Source organism: Leuciscus leuciscus, assembly GCF_965113295.1.
Source record: "Leuciscus leuciscus genome assembly, chromosome: 15".
Taxonomy (NCBI): domain Eukaryota; kingdom Metazoa; phylum Chordata; class Actinopteri; order Cypriniformes; family Leuciscidae; genus Leuciscus; species Leuciscus leuciscus.
Window position 1 is genome coordinate 9,731,025 of NC_138739.1, and position 24,310 is coordinate 9,755,334.

At 37.3% G+C, this 24,310-nt stretch overlaps 3 protein-coding genes across 4 annotated transcripts in view; 2 read left to right on the top strand and 1 right to left on the bottom strand.

Moving 5' to 3' along the window:
* The window catches only part of LOC309476055 (uncharacterized protein), a 298,593-nt gene that overhangs the window by 117,500 nt on the left and 156,783 nt on the right, over positions 1–24,310 (top strand). The gene's annotated exons all lie outside the window — the stretch shown is intronic.
* LOC309476077 (uncharacterized protein) overlaps positions 1–24,310 on the top strand; it is a 143,080-nt gene that overhangs the window by 86,739 nt on the left and 32,031 nt on the right. The gene's annotated exons all lie outside the window — the stretch shown is intronic.
* LOC309476213 (uncharacterized protein) lies at positions 7,945–12,297 on the bottom strand. Its single transcript, XM_082139466.1, has 4 exons — positions 12,115–12,297; positions 10,398–10,757; positions 9,412–9,751; positions 7,945–8,767 (listed from the first exon to the last, which is right to left on the bottom strand). The coding sequence occupies exons 1-4, from the start codon at positions 12,170–12,172 to the stop codon at positions 8,749–8,751; spliced, it is 777 nt and encodes a 258-aa protein (XP_081995592.1). The 5' UTR covers positions 12,173–12,297; the 3' UTR covers positions 7,945–8,748.

Consider the following 24,310-nt stretch of genomic DNA (forward strand, 5'->3'; position numbering starts at 1 on the left):
CTAATATGGAGTCTAAATGATTAATAGATGAATTAATATATGAATAGTAATTAATTAAATCTGTTATAATGTATTAATTCCATAATAATATATTTTATTAACTAATAGTGTCAATTAATGTGTTCATTACCACAATGGGTCAAAGCTAATGATTTGCAAAGGTATCATTATGTGTCCATTAACTAATTGTTAAGTAATATGTCATAGTAAAATCCATAGTGTGGATGTCAAAACCAAAATGACATATTACAATTAGTTAATCATTTGTCTTAAGCTGTAAATTTACTCTCTGATTCTTGTAGCCCCTTGGCAAATTCAGGAGCCCATCTCAGAAAAGCAGACCAGACCACCTTCTCAGGGAGGACCATTTCTCCAAACAAAACAAAGTTGAAGATCAGGTTCACCTGTTGATCAGCAATCTACGCAAAGTCAACCAACACATGGGAAACATTCCCCGTACCCAATCCCAGAAGCAAGTAAGTATATAGTAGTAGTTGTGTGTGTGTGTGTGTGTGTGTGTGTGTGTGTGTGTGTGTGTGTGTGTGTGTGTGTGTGTGTGTGTGTGTGTGTGTGTGTGTGTAGGTGTGTGTGTGTGTGTGTGTGTGTGTGTGTGTGTGTGTGTGTGTGTGTGTGTGTGTGTGTGTGTGTGTGTGTGTGTGTGTGCGTGTGTGTGTGCGTAGAAATGTCAAATCATTTGAATGGGTTAGTGTTAAAAACGTAAGGGCCCATGTCATCCTCAGTTATAATATAAGGGAAAAATATGATTTGTGGGTTCATTATTAATCTTAATGTAAAACAAAACAATACAGTACAATGACAAACTTGCTTAAATAGGTGCTTTTACATTTCGTTTTCAAACCTAAATCTTCCGTCATCATCTCGTCAGTCAGCTCCTCACTAACGCTGCATTGTTGAGCAGACAATTTCAGGTTTTAAACGGGTCATATAATGTCATTTTTGTACAAGCTAATATGATTCTTTAGGGTCTAAATTAAAAGTTTGTAATATACTTTAATTAAAAATTCTCATTAGTATTGTAAGAAAACACAAATTTTACCTGGTCAAAAATAGCTCTGCTTTCAGCACGCCGTTTAAGTGCATGTGTCTTTAAATGATAATGAGCTTTGCTCACCCCGCCCCTCTGTTCTGTGCGTACACCGTTTGTAACACAATAACCATAACGCGTTGTTTATTATAAACATGGGATTATGAATTATATTGAGAACGTCATACATAGAAAACATGCCGTAATGTCCCCGAGTGTAAAAATAGCCGCATTCATCATGAAGCGTGCTAGCGATTTGCAAAGATTAATATAAAGATTAATATAAAGGTCAATAAAACGTTACACTCACTTCAGTTCTTCTGGAGGTGCAGCAGGAACACGAATTTTTCAGGAGCAACTTCTTAGCAAATAACCAGCTTTTTACTGAACTCTGGTGAAATGCAAAGCAGTCTGGTGAAATGATTCGCGCAAACATGAAAGCATTGACATTGATCGTGGGGAATATTCCCTTCAAAAACAAACTCAGCCACTGCGTCTTCAGCGGTTTCGGATTTATGAACATCAAAATGATGCTGTGTTCCTTATTGCACCCAAGAACAGAACACCACAATCGCTTAGACGCCATTCTACTCAGTGCTCCAGCTATCAACAATGAACGCGCCGGTCGGCGCGGGCTATGATTGACAGCTCGCTCACGAGGGCGCGAGGGCGGGTCTGTGTTGAAACGCTACTGTCAATCAACCATCGTGGGAGAGGCGTCGATTTTGTGATGTCACAAAATCGAACAGAGTTGGGAGGACACATATAAGAAGAATAAAAAAATAAAATAAAAAAACACTGGATGGATTTTTATCATTTTATGATGGATGAGTACAGGCACTGCTAACACACATTTCAGTACAATCAACTTGTAAAAGTGCATGTACCATTAAATGACCCCTTTAAGTGTAGCGTCTGTTCTCTAACTTTTTCAACCTTTTAGGACCCACACTAAAACGTTGTGTTTTTGCTCACCCCCCGAAAGTGTCAATTTTAACATGTTATAAAACCAGTGTGACATCAAGATATGACAAACCTACTAAACTATAACAACCGCTTCATAATGTGTTGTATATAATTAATTATTTGGACATTTAAATCCTCTTTCTTTTGTATCCACAAATGAGGTAATGGCCAGTTTCAATATGAAGTGTGGGAAGGGGAAGCTTGCCTTCACCAAGCTCCATCTTTACAATGTTGTCACAGGTTAAAAAAAACAGTAACCTCATAGTACCTTTCCGTTTGATATCTTTAATTTTTCAGAACTCTAACGTAGGGGTGGGCAATCTGACAATTTTATATCGTGATCGATCTTGAAGACGTCCACGTTCTACTTTTCAAGCGAGTCTTAGAGATCGCAAACTTTTATGTCCTCATAACAGCAGGACTTTTATTTTGACGATAATGTGTCCCCAGTGAAGCTGACTTTTATTTTTTACGGGCGACCCTGAGCACACAGCGCTCTTATTCTTCGTCTTCATTAGTTTATGGTCTCTGTTTAACAGTTTTGTCTAATACGTTACTGGATAGAACCTGTTGTTGGATAGAACACAAAGTAAACTGTTTACGAAAAAGTATTATAGTGTTTGCTTTTATATTATTTGTAACAGAAAGGCAAAGACTCTTAATACTTTCTCATTTACCATGAGCATTCAGCAAATATACGCATTTATATCATTTAAACAAATCTTTGAATATTTAAAAAACATTTAATTTCACAATCCTTGCAGACGTAGTCGAATCCAGCTGTCAGATATTCTGAAGTGTGCATAGACAGTCAGTCCGTGTGAATTAGTTCAGCTTTACTGGGGACACATGATCGACAAACTTTAAACCCTTGATTTCAAACTATGCTGGGGCTATATTCAGTTGCCCTCTGGCATATTCATGTCATTTACACTGTGTGCTAAATGTAAAATGAGAGTCACCATGTCTTTATTTGAAAAAATATGATTCCTAGTGCGCACAAACTTACTTGAGTGCCCAGTTAAAGGACAAGTTCGATATTTTACACTTAAAGCCCTGTTTTCAGATCGTTTCTGATGAAATAGAACGGTTAAGATTGAAATTTGGACACATGCTGCTGGCCCGAGAATTTTTGGTTTCTGTGATAGCACCCCCCACCTCCACAATGGCTGCATAGGTGCACTGGAACAATCCTTCCTAAAACGCATTAAACTTTTGTTTACAAAGACGTGAAACTCACCGAGTGGTCAGGGGTGTTCACTGATATGCTCACACAAAAATCGCTGCAAAAGATGCTTTCCAACAGGTTTTATCGTAGTTTTTGTCCAACTCCATTGACTTGTATTGGATGTGCTGTGAGGTACGGTGTTACTCCGCTGGGCTGGAGTGTCTATTAGTCAAGCTCTCAACGGAAGAATGTACGGGTGTGAGGCGTTTAGAAAAATAGGTCCACAGTTTTACAACGAATGGTAAAACACCTGTTGGAAAGCATCTTTTGCAGCGATTTTTGTGTGAGCATATCAGCATATCATATTTAGCTTAAGACACTCTGCAAAAACACTTAGGCTTTGCACCTGTGCATTCACATTTTTCTGCTTAGAATGTCTGATCGCTATTTGTGAACAGCATCAAAAGTTAAAATCTCTTTTTTTTGATGAGTTACAGCATGTACATGCAAGAATGTTACATGTGTATGGCCCTTAAAGCTAGGGTAGAATTTTTTTCCAGAAACTGGTTGAAAGTGTGTTCCTATCTTGGTAGATATATATATATATAGGATGTCCTACCTGTTTGTCAATATATACATTTGCATACCTCTACACAACTTGTTTGCAAAAACAAACATGTCATCATCAGCGTGTTCATTGTGCAGAGAAAGTGAGAATAGATGCCAAACATTAGCAGTTCCTCTTGAACCAACAAGTGAAAAAGGTTTTATTAAAAAAAGAAAGAAAAAAAAGACATATTATTGCAAAATGTAAAAAAAAAAAAAAAAAAAAAAAAACTTTTTTTCATTATTCACATTCCTTATTATTGTTATGTCTCACCAGTGAATAAGACATGAGGTAATCTAAAAACTCTGTCTCTCCTCCTGGCTCTTTGCAGAAGAGGCATGGCTTTGGAGACACTCTGAAGGGAGGGTGGGATCGTAAGCTTTCAAAGCTAGCTTGCTATTGCTAGCCTCTGTGAAATTTCCTACCCTAGCATTAAAGGATTAGTTCACTTTTAAAAAAACTTTTGCTGATAATTTACTCACCCCCATGTCATCCAAGATGTTCATGTCTTTCTTTCTTCAGTCGAAAAGAAATTAAGGTTTTTGATGAAAACATTCCAGGATTTTCCCCCATATAATGGATTCCAATGGGCCCCAAACGGTTCAAGGTCCAAATGACCATTTCAGTGCAGCTTCAAAGGGCTTTAAACGATACCAGACGATGAATACGGGTCTTATCTAGCGAAATGATCGGTCATTTCAAAAATAAATAAAAAAGTTTAAGTTTTATAAGCACAAATGCTCGCCTTGCTCTGTTCTGTGATGCGCGTTCGTGACGTCACGTAATACGCAATTACGTTGAAAAGGTCACCCTTGAAAAATTTCTGTCCTGAAGAAAATTTTCTTTTAGTCTTTTTAATATTAAAACACCCATGATACGCACACGAAATGGGCATTTTAAACAATAAACTGACACAAATACATTTTAATATGTGTATATGGTCCTCCTTCCGCACATTTGTAAACACGTCAAACGTGACCTTTTCAACGTAATTGCGTATTACGTGACGTCACAAACGCGCATCACAGAACAGAGCAAGGCGAGCATTTGTGCTTATAAAACTTAAACTTTTTTTATTTATTTTTTCTTCTTTTTTTCTCCCTCTCAAACGTACACACACATACAGTACAGACACACACTCGCACAGAAACATGTTGTCAGCGCTGCTTTGACGATTTTATCAGTAAAATAGTTTAACAATTTAGGCCTACATGAAATTAATAGCGAGGGAATAACGGTGCTGTTTTTGAAGCCGATAAACTTACAGTAGAGACGCTGCTGCCGAACACTGTTGACAGACACACAGACTCAGGTAATTCACACACGCTTAATCTCTCTCTCTCTCTCTCTCAAATAACTGCATTAATAACTGCATTATTCTGCTTTCACTGGCTCAAGCCTCGGTTACTAGCTCTAAAATGACTGATCAGAATTATGAATCAGCAACAGAGGCTTGGGATTAGACGCGTAAGAAATTAGTCCTACACACAAGAGTGTTTTAAGGACAGCACGTGTTACACAGCAGAACCCTGCCAACATTCACATTAAACTAAAGGATTTATATGTTCACTCATTTGGTACGATACTCCACACATCCCTCTGCCAACGGATGTGTTTACAGTCTGACTTACTAGTTGCTGAACTGATGCTTGAGGTCTGTCCAAATACACACACTTGCTGTCTTGGCCAATTGACAGTGGGTGTACAGCAAAGCGCAGTACACTTAACACACACTAAATCCACACTATCTAAGGCCCTGTCACAAATAGCACACTACATGTGTTCTTGTGGACTTACAATGGTCACCTGTTGTGCATGTCCATTAAGTCAACAAGGCCAGAGTGTCCCATTTGTCAGTTTAGTTTTCAGAAGGGTGCTCGTGAGCCGATATACACCCTGGATGCACACGTTTGTCGAGCCGCACAGAAGTGAGCTCCACAGCAGACTTCTACCCGACAGTCAAAGCGGCGTTACGTCATGAAAGTGTGGAATCGGAGGAAGACCGTGAGTGTTTAGGGTGCATTTGGGACAGGGCCTAATTCTGCTTCATGGTCTTTGAGGCCATACGTAGCCTTTCAAAGTAGTATCTCCATTTGATAGCGTGTACAAACACAGGGAGTCGACACATGCGCTCTAGAAAGTTTCATCTTTGCCCAGTGTCTGCGCTATTTTTCTCCATAAGTTACTTATGACCGATAAAAATGTCTTTGTATTCTTTTAAACTAAAGTTGCATCTCTCACCTGTTATGCGCCCCTATTTCACGTCATATCAAGGAAAACTTTCCAGTGCAAATTAAATAAATTATTGTTGCATATAATTTGAAGGGGTGTGAAGTAATGCATTACAAATACTCACGTTACTGTAGTTCAGTAGATTATATAAAATAATTTTTAATGTGCACTTTTACTTGAGTACATTTGATGTATCTGTACTTTTACTGCGATAATTTCCCACCATTTGTGATCGTAACATGCTTGTTTTAATTTCATTTTTATCCATCAACGTGATGGATTTAATTTTTTTATTTAAAAATACATACTCTGTATTATTACAATTTTGTTTTCCAGACAAAGTCAGCTTGTTAAAAAACAACAATCCTATTGTATCATTGCTTTTTCTCTCTCAGAAGTCCATGTTCATTGCTGTGGTCCTACTGAAGCTGTGATCCGATTGGTCCTCTCTGCTCTGGTGGGCGTGGCTACTGTCGCTGTTCTGCTTTATGACATCAGATCCAGAAGATCAAGAAACTGATATATCATAAGTATTGTGACATATTTTATAAAAAATATATTTGTGATTTTATATGGAAAATTAAATCACTGTTTGATGAAAGAAATATATTGAGTCACAAGTATACAATGTACTTTTTATATGATATTCAAATATCATATCCTTTAAATTTTACTTTGTTTAATCGTATTATTCTTATTATATACTCTTGTTTATGGTTTATATATTTTATATAAGTTGTATTTAGATGTCTGATCTGAGTAGTGTCAGTGTAAATATTGTGGTGTAATCTGTGGTGTGTGATGACCTCTAGCGGTGAGTTTGAGGAACTGTAGATTCATCATTAAACACTGATGCCGTTTGACCATCATCTATAGACCCAAAAAGAGTCTATTAAAGTGACAGAGAAATAATAAAATATGTCAAACATCTCAGATCAAACTAGAGACCAACAGTGATATATCATGAACACATTATTTAGATTTTTAGAATAGCTGATCAGAGAGGTAAAATTACTTTAAAAATTAATTCAGAAATATAAAATGATTAGATAATATTGTATTATTGTAAATATAAATAAACAGAAATCAAAATCAAAACTCTGATACCTGAAACTTGCAGATAATTTCAGCACTAAAAGTTTTACAAGTTCTCAGATCATCCAGAAAAGTTGAAGTTGACACAATGTGAATATGTTTTTAAAGTGTGTTTCTAGATTGTTCCAGAAGCGGCTGTTAAAGTCTCTCATATTTACAGTCTTAAATCACACACTGTGTCAAATATGAAACAGTAATAATGTGAAGAAAAGCTTCAGGGTTTGAACGTTTCTAAGAATTTAAGACATAAATATTATATTTTACTTTTTACATTATAATCACAGAATCTATGTAAAGCTCTATACAAAAATGATTTATAAATATTAAATATTTGATGTTTTGCACGTCATGTGACCATCAGAGAACCGTGATCATGTGATTGTGTCGTTTAATTATTCAAAAATTAACTTAGCAAAACCTTTAAGTGTGTGTGTAGTTCAGTGTGAGTGTTGAAGGTCTTTACTGAAATATAATAATAATAAACTCAGTTAGTTGCCAAGGCAACATTTTTTTTAGGTTATGTTGAAGTACTAAAACTGTATGCATGTATAAATAAAACTAGGCATATATTTAAAAGTATATATAAAAATGACAAAATCAAAATTAATAAAACTTTAACTCAATTAAAATGAACAGAAAAAATAAATATAATTCAAAAAATGAGAAACAACTATAAGAATATAAATATATGAGTATATTAATGATATAAAACAAGAATAGGACAATCTTTTCACTGAAAATATAAATTGCTTAAATAATGATAATTTATAACAATGAAACAGTTTATTTAAAATGTTGCATTTATTCACATTCTGTTATTAAAAGCTTACAGTACAAACATGTGAGAAACATAAAGAGCAAAAGTGACATTTCAGATTGTGAGTTGTAATGAACTAAATAAAGCAGCTCTGCCTGAATAACAACACAAACATTTATGTTTTTTTATACACTTTGCACATTGTATTATGCAAATACAGTACATTGATAACAAGTCAAGTAAAAACTGACAGTACAAGATGTGCAGTGCAAATCTTCTTCACATTTGTGCATTTAATACATTTGTAAATGAAATAATGATGTTGACTGTGCCGAGAGCTCATGTCGGTTTGTCTTAAAGGTTTAAGTTGTCATTGAGTGTTAAATGTTGATTTGAGTGTTTCCATCTTCCTAAATATCATAAAGCATTTGTTCTATGGATGTATCAAGATAATAAGTAGGTTATTGTTGAATTGAATAATAATGAAGTAATACAGTAAATAAGCGCCGCCGAGTGTTTCCATTATAATGAGTCTCTATCAGAATCTTCACTTCAGAAACACTGAACTCCTTCTCAACCTTCAACAAACACCTAATCCATCGTCTGAAACAAGAGACTTATTATAATAAGCATGATAAATGATAAATGTTAATCTATTCCAGGTTTATAAGCTGAAACTGTCAGATAATGTTCATCTAAATTATATGTGCTTCCAGTAACAGGTCGGTTAACATTGCCATAACATGTAAATAGTGTTTTATGATGAATATGTAAAGTATTTCAGGTTAAAGCTGAGCAGCTGAAGTGTGTTTTTGCTGATTCTCCTCAATGGGAATAATGTTGCAGATTAACAATGATCCTGTTGGGATTCTCTCGGATCACGTGATCTTTCTCCGTCTGGAAACAATAAATTGCAGATTGTTAAAGAGAGAGAAATGAACAGCAGTAACTGTCACAGAAACTCATGAAATCAGCAAATCTTCCATCAATCAGTGAATAATATTCAGTCTGGAATGTTTATTTCACATCGGGATCATTTTGATGGAAACGCCATTCATTAATGTGAAAGTTTACAGCAGAAGAGCAGAAATGCTTTAATACATTATATTCAAATATTGAAGTATTTGAGAGCGTATGGAGATCGACTCGATTACGGCAATTATTTCATGGAAGTGGGCGGAGCTAAAGAGATATTTTGGCATGTTTGGCTTGTTTCGACTCCCTGATTGGTGGAATATGTTCTGCACAGCATCATGGGTAATGTAGTTTTACCATAACAAATTCCGCTGTTAAACATGTAACATTGTAAATAATAATATAAAGATTTTGTGGCTCAGATAAGGTCCAGTAGTTTTATGTCTTTGCTCTTGGCTGACATGTGGCATTGCTATGGCCTACTTGTGGCCCAGATCTGGCAAACAGGAGCGGTCCACCCGAGTGCCATCATTCCACACCGCATGTGACTCAGATCTTCTTTCCACATCTGCCAGATCTGGGCCGGCACAAAGTTGCTATAATTCTAAAGAGCAAATGAGACTCACCGTGCAGTGACACAAAAACAGAAGCTCCTGATGATCCTGAATCTGCAGCTGCTGATCTGGAGTTTATAGAGTCCAGAGTCTGTGTTTCTGGTGTTTGTGATGGTCAGAGATCCAGTCTGATGATCCAGCTTCAGTCTGTCTCTGAATCTCTCAGTATCTTCATTACACTGAACATCTGTACAGATCTGACTCTGATCTCCAGTGATTTCAGTGATGAGAATGTCTCTAAAATACCATTTCATCGCATCATTCGATTTTATTTCACCAGGATCTAAAGTAACAGATTCTCCCTCTTTCACTGACTTTCTCTTCATTTCATCTCGTTCAGCAGCAGAAACACCTGAAACACAAACCAACAGATGCTGGAGGATCTTTAGAGGAGAAAACTCCACAAGTGTGAAAATAGTTGTGCGTATTCAATTCCTGGATCTTGACGAATTCAGTAGAAACAAAATGAACTGCAAAATTGCTAAATATCAAGTTAATCGTGGATGTTTTTATTCGTATAGATTTACTGTTTATATTTCACCTCTGCTGGAGTTTTTCTTTTAACAGACCCGCACATATATTACACACGTACTGTACATGTTTAGTAGAATGCATTATTAGGCTACTACATTGAAATATACATTTCTACATTATAATATTCCAAAATAAGCACATACATGTAAAGTATTTATAATGATTTGCAAACACTTCTGATCATTATATGAGATAAACTGACAAACTACAAGATTTTTACACATTTACTATTTCTTTGCACTTTATTGTGAACTAAAACCAATGAGTATGAAATAATAAATGCATGTAATCAGATGGAAAGAACAGAACAAAACTAACTAATGGATCATCAGTGGAAAAACTAAACAGTTGAAAGTGATTCAGTTCAGTTCAATGACGCAGATCAAGAGAAAAACCTCTGAATGTCACTGATATAAGAAACACGATGATATAAACATAATCTGCTTTCAAACATAATGACTCACCATGAACAGAAACACTGAAGATCTTTTCACTGTCGCTGCCGTTGATGATCAGTAGTGTATAATCTCCAGAGTGTGTGTTTCTGATGTTCATGATGGTCAGAGATCCAGTCTGATGATCCAGCTTCAGTCTGCCTCTGAATCTCTCAGTATTATTAACATTTTTATCTTTATTACACTGAACATCTGTACAGATAACACTGAGATTTCCAGTGATTACAGCGATGAGAGTGTTATTAATATTATTGTTATTTTTAAAATACCATTTAATCTTCTCTTGTTGGTTTGTTTGAACACCAGTGCATATAGTGACTGAATCTTCCTCCATCACTGACACTCTGTCTGTATCAACACCACACACACCTGAAGAAGAAATCAACAGAAAATGATGTAATGTCTATGACAGACATACAAAATAATAAAAGAGGAAGTGCTATAAAAATCTTTCAATAGATCAATAGAATGCGCTTCAGAAAGAAAATGAAATATGCATTACCAAAAATGACAGAATTTTACAACATGACCATAAAGAATAAAACAGGGTGACATTTTACAATTATTACAGAGTGGATAAATCGTGGGATACATTTAATAAGGTTTTGACCTGAACTGAACATGTATACGTTTCTCAAGCACTCATCCCACATGTTTTCATGAATATTAAAACCAGTTTCCTCTTCTCAGTCATGTTTTATTTTCTCTGTGTTTTTGTCAACCTTTTCTTTTGACACACTTCCACTCATGGGATGTACATTAACAATTCTCTCTGATGTGGGATTCAAATTCAAAACATCAAAGTCTGGAATGTGCTTTCCTACAAAGTCTCTAACTCGCAAATAATGGAGAAAATGTGGAGAAACAAGAGCACAGTTTTGTTTTAGCTGTTCAAAAGAGCTACATATATACATATCTGGAACTGTTTCCATGTGTTTCCGTAAAAAAAAAAAAAAAAAAAAAAAAGCTTATGTAACCCTGGAGGAAAATCATGATTACTACAAATTATGAGTATCCACATATATATCAGGAATTTTCATATAAGCTATACCTTAATTTGTTTCCAACATTCAATTAAGTTAGAAATAAATAACTGTTTCCGCTGATACTTTAAAGATAAAGAAGTCTTATTACAAGAAGCTTTTTCAATTGCTAACCATTCTGGCTTATCACCTAACTCCACTGAACCCAACTTTCTCCAGCATGCTGAAGTATTTAAATTAGCTGCCTAATAATAATAATAATATTTAAAATCGGGAAGCCCAAATCCTCCTAATCCTTAAGTTTATTTAGATGTTTCTTGTTAATTATAGATGTCTTGATGGCTCAAATGAAGCTGGTTATAACAGATTATAGCTGTTTAAAATGATAAAGGGGGATAAAGAAAGGAACAGTGAAATACAAACAAAAATGTTATAAAAAAAATTTATACCTTTTTATCCTCCAGTGTTAAGACGAAGACACTCAAAGTTTGGTTAATTTGATTTGCATTGACATAACAACTTGACAAATTTACTACAATTTTTTTTTTTTTTTTTATATATGAAATATATATAAATTAAATATTATTTTGGTTAATTAATATTTAGGCTACCTGGGTCTTGGACTGACAGGTCTTTGTCTGGATCTGGGTCAAATCTCTGGTTTGAGCAGGGAACTCTATAAACTCATTCTTTTTTTTTTTCGTTGACCTAAAGATAAATAAATAAATAAATGAATGTCTTACCGTGCAAGAGGAATGCCGAAACTGTGAACAAATAAACGAAAAACTTCTTTGTCTCCATGTTTCTTCTCAAACGTGTTTTGACACCTTGAATGAATGGGACAGAACTGCTTCAGTACAGCGGCATTTATGTCTCTGGTGTGTGGTTGTCAGAGACCACATGATCATTTGAGATGCCAAACGCCTGCGGCTTTAAAGTACATGTGAGAAAGAGGTTGCGGTGAGGAGAGAGAAGAAAGTGCAGTAAAGACAGTTCTCTCTTCAGGGCTGAGTTTAGCTCCACTGATTGGTCAAATGTACATCATGTGGGGGTGGTCACTACTCAAGAGCTGGATGTCTGAGAAACATGTTCTGTGGCTGTACATGGTTTAAGTCTAATCAAATTGTTAAAATTTAAATTCTAATACAAACTATTTCAATCTACAATATACATTTTTATTACACCTGTTCATGTGATAATTCAGTTTCATACAATGATGTGCAAGTTTCTTTGTTAGATTTTTTTTTTTTAAAGTATAAAGTTTTGTTACAGTCCTAATTTATGTTAACATGTTAGATAAAACAGGACAGTAAATTCAGTAAAAGCGGGACATCCTATTAAATAAAAGATAATACATTTAAAAAGGAACACAGAGCTGAGCATGAAACATCATCATCATCATCATCATCATCATCATTAATCCAAGAATGTGTTTTGATAAATGTAAAATTTTGTCTTTTACATAAAAAAAAAATATATATATTGATTTACAATAACCTGTTGTAATCAATAGTATTATCCAAGCACAAGCTACATGAAAATGTGTGTCCCACTTCACAAACTGCAACTTTACCCAATTTACCTGAAAATGGCTGTATGAATCTCTGTATAAAAAAAATAAAAAAAACACTTATATTCTTTCAAAACCTGTAGTTGGAGATAAAAGAGACCTTGAACATTTGTTTAAACCGTGTAGAATAGATTTATTTGCATTTAATACACAGTTTACCAAAAAATGTCCCAATTAGCTGACTGAGGCTTTTCCTGGTCTCATGTAGCCAGACCTTCAGACTCACCGCTGAAGATCTGGACTCAATCAACTTTCACTTGCCAAGGACCAATCAAAAGGCCATCTGACTCTCAAATAAAGCAACCAATCACGGTTCGTTTAAATAAGCTTCATGTTTATGGGCTGAAACATGTAAACTCGATGACCCTTCAATAACAGACCAGTGTCTAAAACTTCACACTTTTGAAAATCTAGCACTTATTTGATTGGGGTTTGGCGTCACGTTAGCTTTGTTTCAAGGCATGCAGACCGTTAAAGAACAAGACACACACACACAGCGTGACCTTTCCAACATGATTACGTAATGCATGACGTGTGGCAGACCAGCACAAGATGAACAAATGATGTTTTATTAACAAGGTTCGGGAGGAGCACATTCAGATAATTAACACAGGTGGAGAGCACTCAGCAATCAATGGTAAGGGGTGTATATATACTCAGCAGTCTCACCTCATTTCATTGACAGTTTTTGCAGCATTTAGCCCGGCAGTACAGTCCTAACAGGTCCGAATCGAGCGATTCCCGGCCGATGAATAATCTCTCGTCTTTGAGAAACCTCTGCTGCAATCCTCTGGTGTAATTTCGTGGGCGTCAGGCTTAACAAACGGGATCATAACCGCGGGCGAAACATCCGCGATCTCCTTCCGCGTATTATCTACACCGGTCCATACAATAATTCCCGCCATAGAGAAATGGTCAGTAAGGCAATGCTGCCCTCTTCACGCGAGGGGAAGGGTCTTCTTTCTTCGTCAGGCCGCCTGACAAAGTAAGCCGCGCCGCAGATTCAGTCCCGGCCAGTCCATACTCAATGTCTGCTGGGTCAACTCAGTGAGTGCTTCTCGTGTCTGTCCTTGGTTGAGCTTGGCATTGTTGTTGAGCCACGAGCCAGTCATGCCAGTTACACGTTTTTAAACTGTTTCTGTAGCGGTAGCCTACAATGATTTACCGTCATACATAAACAGTAGGTTGCACGATACATGCAGGTTGCTTACAGAATCATTAAGAACCTATCGTTAACACTGTCCTGCAATTTATCTTCAAAATCGCGTAGAATCTAAAAAAAAAAAAAAAAAACTACTATATATACAAGCAGTGTACGTGTTTCACGCCAAGAGTTTAGTAATCCTTAAGTGAAACACAATTAAATAAATGCAAGATGCCTACATTTATGCAAAGCTTCGTCTTTTACCATAAGCCGTCTCTTTTGTACTTCACTAAATGAACTTAAGACAGTCAAAACTGTTCTAAACGTGAACAGTTATCTTTGCTCGGTCACTTAAACTTCAATGTGCATAATCCTGCAAGGATTTCATCTCACTTCCTTTTGCCAGCTAAGCCACTCCCTTTGTTCAGCCACACACCGCAGGAGCTCAGTTCTCAGGGTAAGTTTATCCACTGCCACAGCAGTGATGTCTCCTCTGGTCATGTAGGAGCTCAATTTCTCTGGCTAATTTCACTAATATTGCAACAGTAATGTCTCCTCCGCTCCTACTAGAGCTCCGTTTCTCTGCCTAATTTCTCCACTGCCACAGCAGTGATGTCTCCTCTGCTCCCACAGGAGCTCTTTTACTCTGGCTAATCTTCTCCACTGCCACAGCAGTGATGTCTCCTCTGTACCCACAGGAACTCTTTTACTCTGGCTAAATTCTCCACTGCCACAGCAGTGATGTCTCCTCTGTACCCACAGGAACTCTTTTACTCTGGCTAAATTCTCCACTGCCACAGCAGTGATGTCTCCTCTGCTCCAGCAGGAGCTCTTTTACTCTGGCTAATCTTCTCCTGCCACAGCAGTGATGTCTCCTCTGCTCCAGCAGGAGCTCTTTTACTCTGGCTAATCTTCTCCACTGCCACAGCAGTGATGTCTCCTCTGCTCCAGCAGGAGCTCTGTTTTATATGGCTAATTTTGCCACAGTCACAGCAGTGATGTTTCCTATGCTCCTAGCCTTATCCTAGCCTTTTTTGGTTTTCTTAGATGCTCGGAACTCGCCATCACTTCCAAATTTGACCCAAAAATCCATCCCACCATCTCAGACTTATCAGTACCAGATGGCGAAACCATTTCATATTTGATCAAAGTAAGACTGACCAAACCAAAAAAGGTAATTTCATCTACATTTTTAACCTCGCTTCGCAAATCAAACCATACCAGTCGATTCTGGCATATCTGCAATGGAGAAGTTCTGGCATATCTGCAATGGAGACGTTCTCAGGCTAAATCTCCTCTGGAACCCCTGTTTTTAGATGAATCCAAAAAACCTGTGACACGATTTTGGTTCCAGAAACACCTCAAATTTGTTCTCCAACAGTCAGGCTTTCCAGCAAATAATTTTTCAAGTCACTCATTCCGCATAGGGGCAGCAACTTCAGCAGCCCAAAAATGCCTCTCCCAACAGCAGATTCATGCCCTTGGGAGATGGTCCTCCGATGCTTTCCAAAGCTACATCAGGACGAACCGGTAAAATAAAAATAAATAAAGGTAGAGCACTTAATCCCCTCTTTCTCCTCTTTCCTGTCTCCTCTTTCTGTCCAGCGAGCATTGGTCTCACAGTGGACGGAGTGAGAACTTTCCCAGTAGAGCACTTACGTTTTCTCTTTCATCCAGCGAGGCAGTGTGAGAAAATCTCCTGGGCAAGCACTCATTTTCCTGTTTCCTTTCCGTCCAGCGAGCATTGGTCTCACAGCGGACGGAGTGAGAACCTTCCCGGTAGAGCACTTACGTTTTCTTTCATCCAGCGAGGCAGTGTGAGAAAATCTCCTGGGCAAGCACTCATTTTCCTGTTTCCTTTCCGTCCAACGAGCATTGGTCTCTCAGTGGACGGAGTGAGAACTTTCCCAGTAGAGCACTTACGTCTTTTTCATCCAGCGTGCATTTGGTCTCACAGCGGATTCAGTGTGAGAAAATCTCCTGGGCAAGCACTCATTTTCCTGTTTCCTCTTTCTGTCAAGCGAGCATTGGTCTCACAGCGGACGGATTGAGAACCTTCCCGGTAGAGCACTTACGTTTTCTTTCATCCAGCGATGCAGTGTGAGAATCTCTTGGACAAGCACTAATTTTTTCTCCTTTTTGTTTCCTCTCTGTCTAGCGAGCATTTGGGCTTAGCGGAAAAGCGCAAATCTCCCGATCGGTCACTGTAAACTACAACCGCTCCCCGTTCGCAGACCAACAGGGGCCGTCAGTCCAGGCAGTGAGCCAAACAAAACGGGCCTTCCCGGTCAAGCTTCCAGGCCCCTTCTTGAGATGCCAGCCCGCCAAACTCGGCACTCATTTGGGGGGTCTTTAGTCCGGCGGCTGTCCTCTGCTCTTTAGCCTTTGGGGGGAGTACTCTGGGTTCGGGCCGAACTCCGAGCTCGGAGCCCTCCCTCCGGACAGCACGCCAAATACGCATTAAACTTTACCCCTTCAAATTATATGTAAGTGTGAACTCGTGAAATGATGTTTTATTAACAAGGTTCGGGAGGAGCACGTTCAGATAATTAACACAGGTGGAGAGCACTCAGCAATCAATGATAAGGGGTGTATATATACTCAGCAGTCTCAGCTCATTTCATTGACAGTTTTTGCAGCATCCCTCCACCACCCCTTCTCCACGCTTCTAGTCCTAAACACTTACATACGGGGGGAGTACTCTGGGTTCGGGCCGAACTCCGAGCTCGGAGCCCTCCCTCCGGACAGCATGCCAAATACGCATTAAACTTTACCCCTTCAAATTATATGTAAGTGTGAACTCGTGAATTGTGGTTAAAAAGTTTTTTTTTTTTTTTTTTTGAAAATGACCAATCGTTTCGCTAGATAAGACCCTATTCCTCAGCTGGGATCGTGCAGAGCCCTTTGAAACTCTATTGATTTGGACTTCAACAATTTGGTTACCGTTGAAGTCCATTGTGTGGAGAAAAATCCTGAAATGTTTTCCTCAAAAACTTAATTTCTTTTCCACTGAAGAAAGAAAGACATGAACATCTTGGGTGGCAATGGGTTGAGTAAATTATCAGAACATTTTCATTTTTAAGGTGAACTAATCCTTTAAACAGACGGAAATCCTGAAGTATGGGCGTGATGTCTGAGGCTGAGACTAGTTTCCAACCATCTTCTCCAGCACAGTTTAGTGTAAGCAGCTGCTGCCTCTGCTGTAATGAGCATGACAGTAGGACGTATAACCCACATGTGGACACAGAATTGCTAAAACTAATTCCTCAAAACCATCACCCACTTTCTCAATTTCTTAAACACAAAACAGTATATTGTCACATAGTAAATTCATTTTGCAATTATGTAAAAAAGTATAGTAATGACAATTTACAGTAGTAAGGCGAATAAATACTGTATGCACTGCCAGTATAGCATAGTACTGAATATTGTATTGAATGTCTGTATATTCAGCACTTGCATACTGTAAAAATACAGTAGTCCAACTGCAAAAGCCAAAAAGGTTACAGTAAAAAAAACTCTCAATGAAAAGCATGTTACAGTCACTCAGAAGAGTTGTGCAACTTAGGCTTTTATTGTTAAAAATAGTTATAAATACTGTAACCAAACCCTTACAGAAAACCTTATGCGTTTTTAAAAACTGTAGAAGCAGGACCACTCACTCCCTTTAAGTATACGAGTCATTCCACCGAAGGGGTGATATTTGCTTAACTCTTCCAAATTTGATTTCATTTTTATCTTTTTTCAACACTGAATCTAATAACTTTGCTTCTTCCCAGTCTGCATGAGTTTTTAGGTCACACAAGTTTACATGGTGATTTATTAAGGGCCATATTTCATGTAACTGATTGTTTCACACAATGTACTTGTATAATTGTGACTTTAAGTCCTCCTGTGATGGACACGCATATGTTTCATTGATTATTTTCTTCCTTTAAGTTGTTTTCTTTACGTTAATTAAGCTCTAATTGCTGCACGAGTCCTCATATCGGTTTGTGTTACCCCAGATGTAATAAACTAGGATTTGATGGGACAAATTACGTCGCTGTAAGAACTGATTTTCCTGTTAAGACAAAACTCACCCTGCAATAAATCAACTCACCCTGGGCACAAGATCACAAAGAAGATCGCACAGGACATTGTCCTTTCCAAACTTTTCTTCTTCCTTATCTCTGCATCCCCCTTTCCATCCTCCCTTCCTCTTCTCGTGAGTCAAGTCACCAAAAGTTCACAAAGAATGTCTATATATTATATATGATGTATCTTGTGAATCTATTGTTTTTCTTTTTCATGTTTGGTATCATTTTAAGTGTCTCAGTGCGATTGGTAAAATGGTCTTAATTGCATTGCAGTCATTGGTTTTATGAGAAAGATTGAGATCTTAGGAGAATCCTGTTCTCCTCTTTGGGTGATGTTTCTTCAGGATATCTCCCCTCTCCCCCGAACCAGGTGTTTCCTCCCGGGGACATGAATTAACCAAAACAACCCTAAAAAATATTGGTACAACCCTTTTGTTCTGGTCTGGGTCTTTAAGGCTAGGTGACAGAGCAGTCTGTGGGAATCTGTAACCAGGAAAACACCCATACAGTGCTGTTTCAGTGTTTTTCCATTGGAAAACACACACACACCACTGTGTGTCTCTGTCAGGAAAGCATTACTTACTTTTAGAGTCATCTTTGAGGAACTGATGTTATGTATTTATTATTTCTGAATTGGCTTTTAATCAGTTACTTGTGTAATTGGCATGATACATTTTTACCTGACAAATAAATGTTACATCTTGATTTATTCTGAAGTTTTCTGAAATCATTATTTTTGTAGACTATGAGGAGGCTGGTGCTACCGCAGCTCTGTGTCCAGGATAGGTCAAACTAAAGGCGCATATGAACGGAGCATAGGCACGTCATCTGAAGACCTTTTGATTTCTGTCTATCACTGATTTAGCAAGTTGTAATGAAGTGGCTAAACAAACTACACTTTTTTTTTGTATGAGTGAACAGTGGGCAACCGACTTAAGAGGTATTAGCAAACCCTGCACCCTCTGACCAAGATCAGACTGGCGAGGCTGTGTCCATAAGATCCACGTAAACCCGGGGCGTGTGACTCTGTGCAGCATTGGGTCCCTTAATGAATCAATAATTGAAAGTATGGGATGCTCAGAATAATCAAAAATCTAAATGAATTCATAATCAATATTTATGACTATTTTCTAATAACACAATCTAAATTTGATTATCATTTGAAATTGTAGTCAGATTAAGCATAGAGCTAAAGTAATATTGAAACTAAATTCCAATAAATTAAGTGAACTTCACTGGAGCTCTGAAAAGACATACACGCATTATCCATTCACCCAGGCCATTGGATTCCGTCATTGGGCCAATGGGTGGTCTTTACAAAGTAGTGACAGGCCCTCCGTGATTCTCCAGATTGCGAGTATCTTTTTAGTATACTAGCTGGAGCCATTTACATCCAGTCTTTGTGCTAAGCTCGGCTAGCGGTGTGTGCGTCAGTGCGTCATGGACTTATCTAACTCTGGGGGATACGTAACGGTACTATATTACACATATAGGCTACACATACGTATATACATAATTTAGCCTATTTTTATCATATATAAAAAATTTGCATGTATATACTAAGAAAGATTAATATTCATTGATTTTTAGATGCAACCCCAACTCCAAACGTTCTTGACAGCAGATAAAGACAAAAGTGGTGAGTATTTACCACAACCTTTTATTATTTTTGTGAACATTTTATCACAACACTTGTTTGCAGCAAACATAGATAAAGAGTGAAATTCAGAAAACCGGTGGAGGGCCACTCCTCCAGAATACACTGTGGCGGAGGAGTTGGCTCTGAGTAGCAATAAGGGACGGCCGATTATGGATGGGATTACAGGTGCTGTACAATCTGACCCTGGTGCTGGCTCCTTTAAGCAAGTAACACTGGGTACGTGTGCAATACATTACTACTTTTTTAAGTTTTAAGTATGTCTGACTGTATGTTCTGCAGTAGAGGGAAATGCAGTGTCCCTGTTGAAGCCAACACACATACACACAGTCTCCCACACAGAGGTCAGTATGCAGCAGACAGAACACCAGAAATATAACCTGCTTTACAACAGTTATGCTTTACACTGGCCTATTTTTATTTTTTTAGGGTGGAGGAAATGATGAAGTCACTCTGTCTGTGTGTTCTCAGAGTTGCTGAATGAATGTGAAAACTTGTAATGATCATGTTTGTGGTGGAATTATGTTTCAGGTGGAAACAGACTCAGTCAGGGCCCTGTACAAAAGGAGTCTCGAACTAGACTGCATACTAAAGGAGTCGCACACTAAAGGAGTCTCGAACTAGACTGCACACTAAAGGAGTCTCGAACTAGACTGCACACTAAAGGAGTCTCGAACTAGACTGCACACTAAAGGAGTTTTGAACTAGACTGCGCACTAAAGGAGTCTTGAACTAGACTGCGCACTAAAAGAGTCTCGAACTAGACTGCGCACTAAAGGAGACTTGAACTAGACTGCACACTAAAGGAGTCTCGAACTAGACTGCGCACTAAAGGAGTCTTGAACTAGACTGTTCACTAAAGGAGTCTTGAACTAGACTGCACACTAAAGGAGTCTCGAACTAGACTGCGCACTTAAGGAGTCTCGAACTAGACTGCGCACTTAAGGAGTCTCGAACTAGACTGCACACTAAAAGAGTCTCGAACTAGACTGCGCACTTAAGAAGTCTCGAACTAGACTGCGCACTAAAAGAGTCTTGAACTAGACTGCACAGTAAAGGAGACTTGAACTAGACTGCACACTAAAAGAGTCTCGAACTAGACTGCGCACTAAAGGAGTCTCGAACTAGACTGCACACTAAAAGAGTCTCGAACTAGACTGCGCACTAAAGGAGTCTCGAACTAGACTGCACACTAAAGGATATCATTGTTTTAGTAGATCATTGTTATATTTGTTAATGTTACTAATGTAATTAATGTTTTTTTTGTCTGGAAAAAATACTCTGATGACGCAAAAATCGTCATGATACAAAGCTTAATGCTAAATGCTGAAGTATCTTTTTTTATTATTATTCTGTTAATCTTATGATAGGATTCCCTAGAGTCATTGGAGCAATAGACTGCATACATGTTGCAATCTCCACTGCTCTAGGGGAACATGAGGCAGATTATGTTAATAGGAAGTCCTATCACAGTCTTAATGTTCAGGCAGAGATGATGTGAACATGTGAGATGATTATTTACTGTGAGATGAATCTTTAAATGAATTGTAACATTAACAAATATAACAATGATCTACTAAAACAATGATCTATTTCATCTGCAGATGACTTGTGGTCATGAACGTATGATCACAAGTTTGGATGCCAAATGGCCTGGCTCCAGTGCATTACTCACGGATTTTCCGTGAGTCTGTGTTGTGTTAGCGCTTTGAGGAAAGCAAGTTAAATTTGGTACAGTACAAAACACTGTTAATTTGAATTGGGACAGAACAACCTACGCAATAACCCCCTATCATAACCCTCAGACAGGGCCACAGCACCGCTTCAATGTGGCCCTCAGTAAAACCAGAGTGAAGATAAGATGACCTTTGGCCTCCTAAAGGCACAACACAGACTTACGGAAAATTCGTGAGTAATGCACTGGAGCCAGGCCATTTGGCATCCAAACTTGTGATCATACGTTCATGACCACAAGTCATCTGCAGATGAAATAGATCATTGTTTTAGTAGATCATTGTTATATTTTTTAATGTTACAATTAATTTAAAGATTCATCTCACAGAAAATAATCATCTCACATATTCCCATCATCTCTCTGAACATTAAGACTGTGAAAGGACTTCCTATTAACATAATCTGCCTCATGTTCCCCTAGAGCAGTGGAGATTGCAACATGTATGCAGTCTATTGCTCCAATGACTCTAGGGAATCCTATCATAAGATTAACAGAATAATAATAAAAACGATTAAAATAATTCTTAACATGTACTGTATTGTATAGTGCATTATATATATACTATATACCATTTTGTGAAAGAAAAAAAAATCTGTTCATGTGATGTCACCCTATCAATATGTCTTACCGGCAATTTTATAAAAGCCGTCTTTTATGGACATGGTCGATAAATGTCCGGGGAACACTATTAATTAAACTATTAATGCACTCCTGCAGAGCGAGGACCCAGTAATTCCAATTATTGTGGAAATATTGTTTTGAAGTAAGCCTTGATTGTGCCGATGTATATGTCCCACAAAAGGTTTTATGACAACTGGTTTTGTGGTGTTAATCTTCAGGTGCAGCTTGAGAAAGCAGGGATCCACAGTGTGGGAACTGTAAGACAAAATCGTCTTGCTGGATGCACCCCCACAGAGGACAAAGTTATGAAGACCTTCAGACGTGGGAACATATGAAGAAAAAGAGACCACACATGATGGTACAGCACTAACAGCAGTAAACAGTTCGACAACTGCCCAGTTATCCTCATAAGCTTGCAGCAGCCACTCCAACTAAAACTGTGGACTGGTGGGAAAAGAAGAGGAAGGAGGTCATTACAGTGACTCATCCAAACATCTTTCAACTCTACAATGAAAGCACAGATGGGTGGATCTCATGGATTCTCTCACTGCTCTGTACCACACCAAAATATGCTCAAAGAAGTGGTACCACAAGTTGTTAGAAAAAAGGTGTTGTTTATAAGTACTGTGTAAAAGCTTACAATAGCACCAATTGAATCATCACAAACAACATTAATTAGGATAAAATTAGTAAAATAATTAGGAAAAATATTAACTATAAGTAAACTAACTTTTACACTGTGTCAAATTAGTGTATTAGAGTATTAGTGTGAAACAGTTAACATAATTTGAAGAAAAGCTTTGAAATGTTTAAAGCTTGAGGGTTTGAACGTTTCAAAGAATTTAAGACATAAATTTTAGTACATTTGTAAAAAAAAAAAAGAATTATTAATAAATAAATTATATAAATAAATAATTATTTTAATAAAAAAATATTATTACAATAATCAAATCATTTATTTTACGCTACAATTGCCGTTTACAACTTTTTACATTATAATCAGAAATGCACTAAACCTGTATACAATTTTTAAAAAATTAAACTATGGACATAAAATATAAAGTATAAAATATAAAAGGGACAAAATCAAAATTACTAAAATGTTAACTCAAATTAAAATGACAACAGAAAATGTAACATGTTGCATTTATTCACATTCTGTTATTAAAAGCAACAGTAAAAATGATACACTTACAGTACAAACATGCAAATAAAGTATAAAAGTGACAACCAATATTTTCCAATTAATTTTCTCCATAAAGAGTTTAAATGAGTTCTAATGAACTAAATAAACCAGCTCTGCATGAATCACAAACGTTGTTTTTACATTTTTATACACTTTGCACATTGTATTATGCAAATACAGTACATTGATAACAAGTCAAGTAAAAACTGACAGTACAAGATGTGTAGTGCAAATCTATATATATAATAATGTATGAAATAATGATGTTGACTGTCCCGAGAGCTCATGTCGGTTTGTCTTAAAGCCCTGTTTTCAGATCGTTTCTGATGAAATACAGTGGTTAAGATTGAAATTTGGACAAATGCTGCTGGCCCAAGAATTTTCAGTTTCTGTGGCCAGCAGCATTTGTCCAAATTTCAATCTTAACCGTTCTATTTCATCAGAAATGATCTGAAAACAGGGCTTTAAGTGTAAAATACCGAACTTGTCCTTTAAAGGTTTAAGTTGTCACAGTGCAAATACAGTGTTAAATGTTGATTTGAGTGTTTCCATCTTCCTAAATATCACAGAGCATTTGTTCTATGGATGTATCAAGATAATAAGTAGGTTATTGTTGAATTGAATAATAATGAAGTAACTACAGTAAATAAGCGCCGCCGAGTGTTTCCATTATAATGAGTCTCTATCAGAATCTTCACTTCAGAAACACTGAACTCCTTCTCAACCTTCAACAAACACCTAATCCATCGTCTGAAACAAGCCACTTATTATAATAAGCATGATAAATGATAAATGTTAATCTATTCCAGGTTTATAAGCTGCAACTATCAGATAATGTAAGTAACGTTTATCTAAATGTCCTAAATTATATGTGCTTACAGTAACAGGTCGGTTAATATTTCCATGTAAAATTTGAAAAGAGCTTTATGATGAATATGTATAAGTAT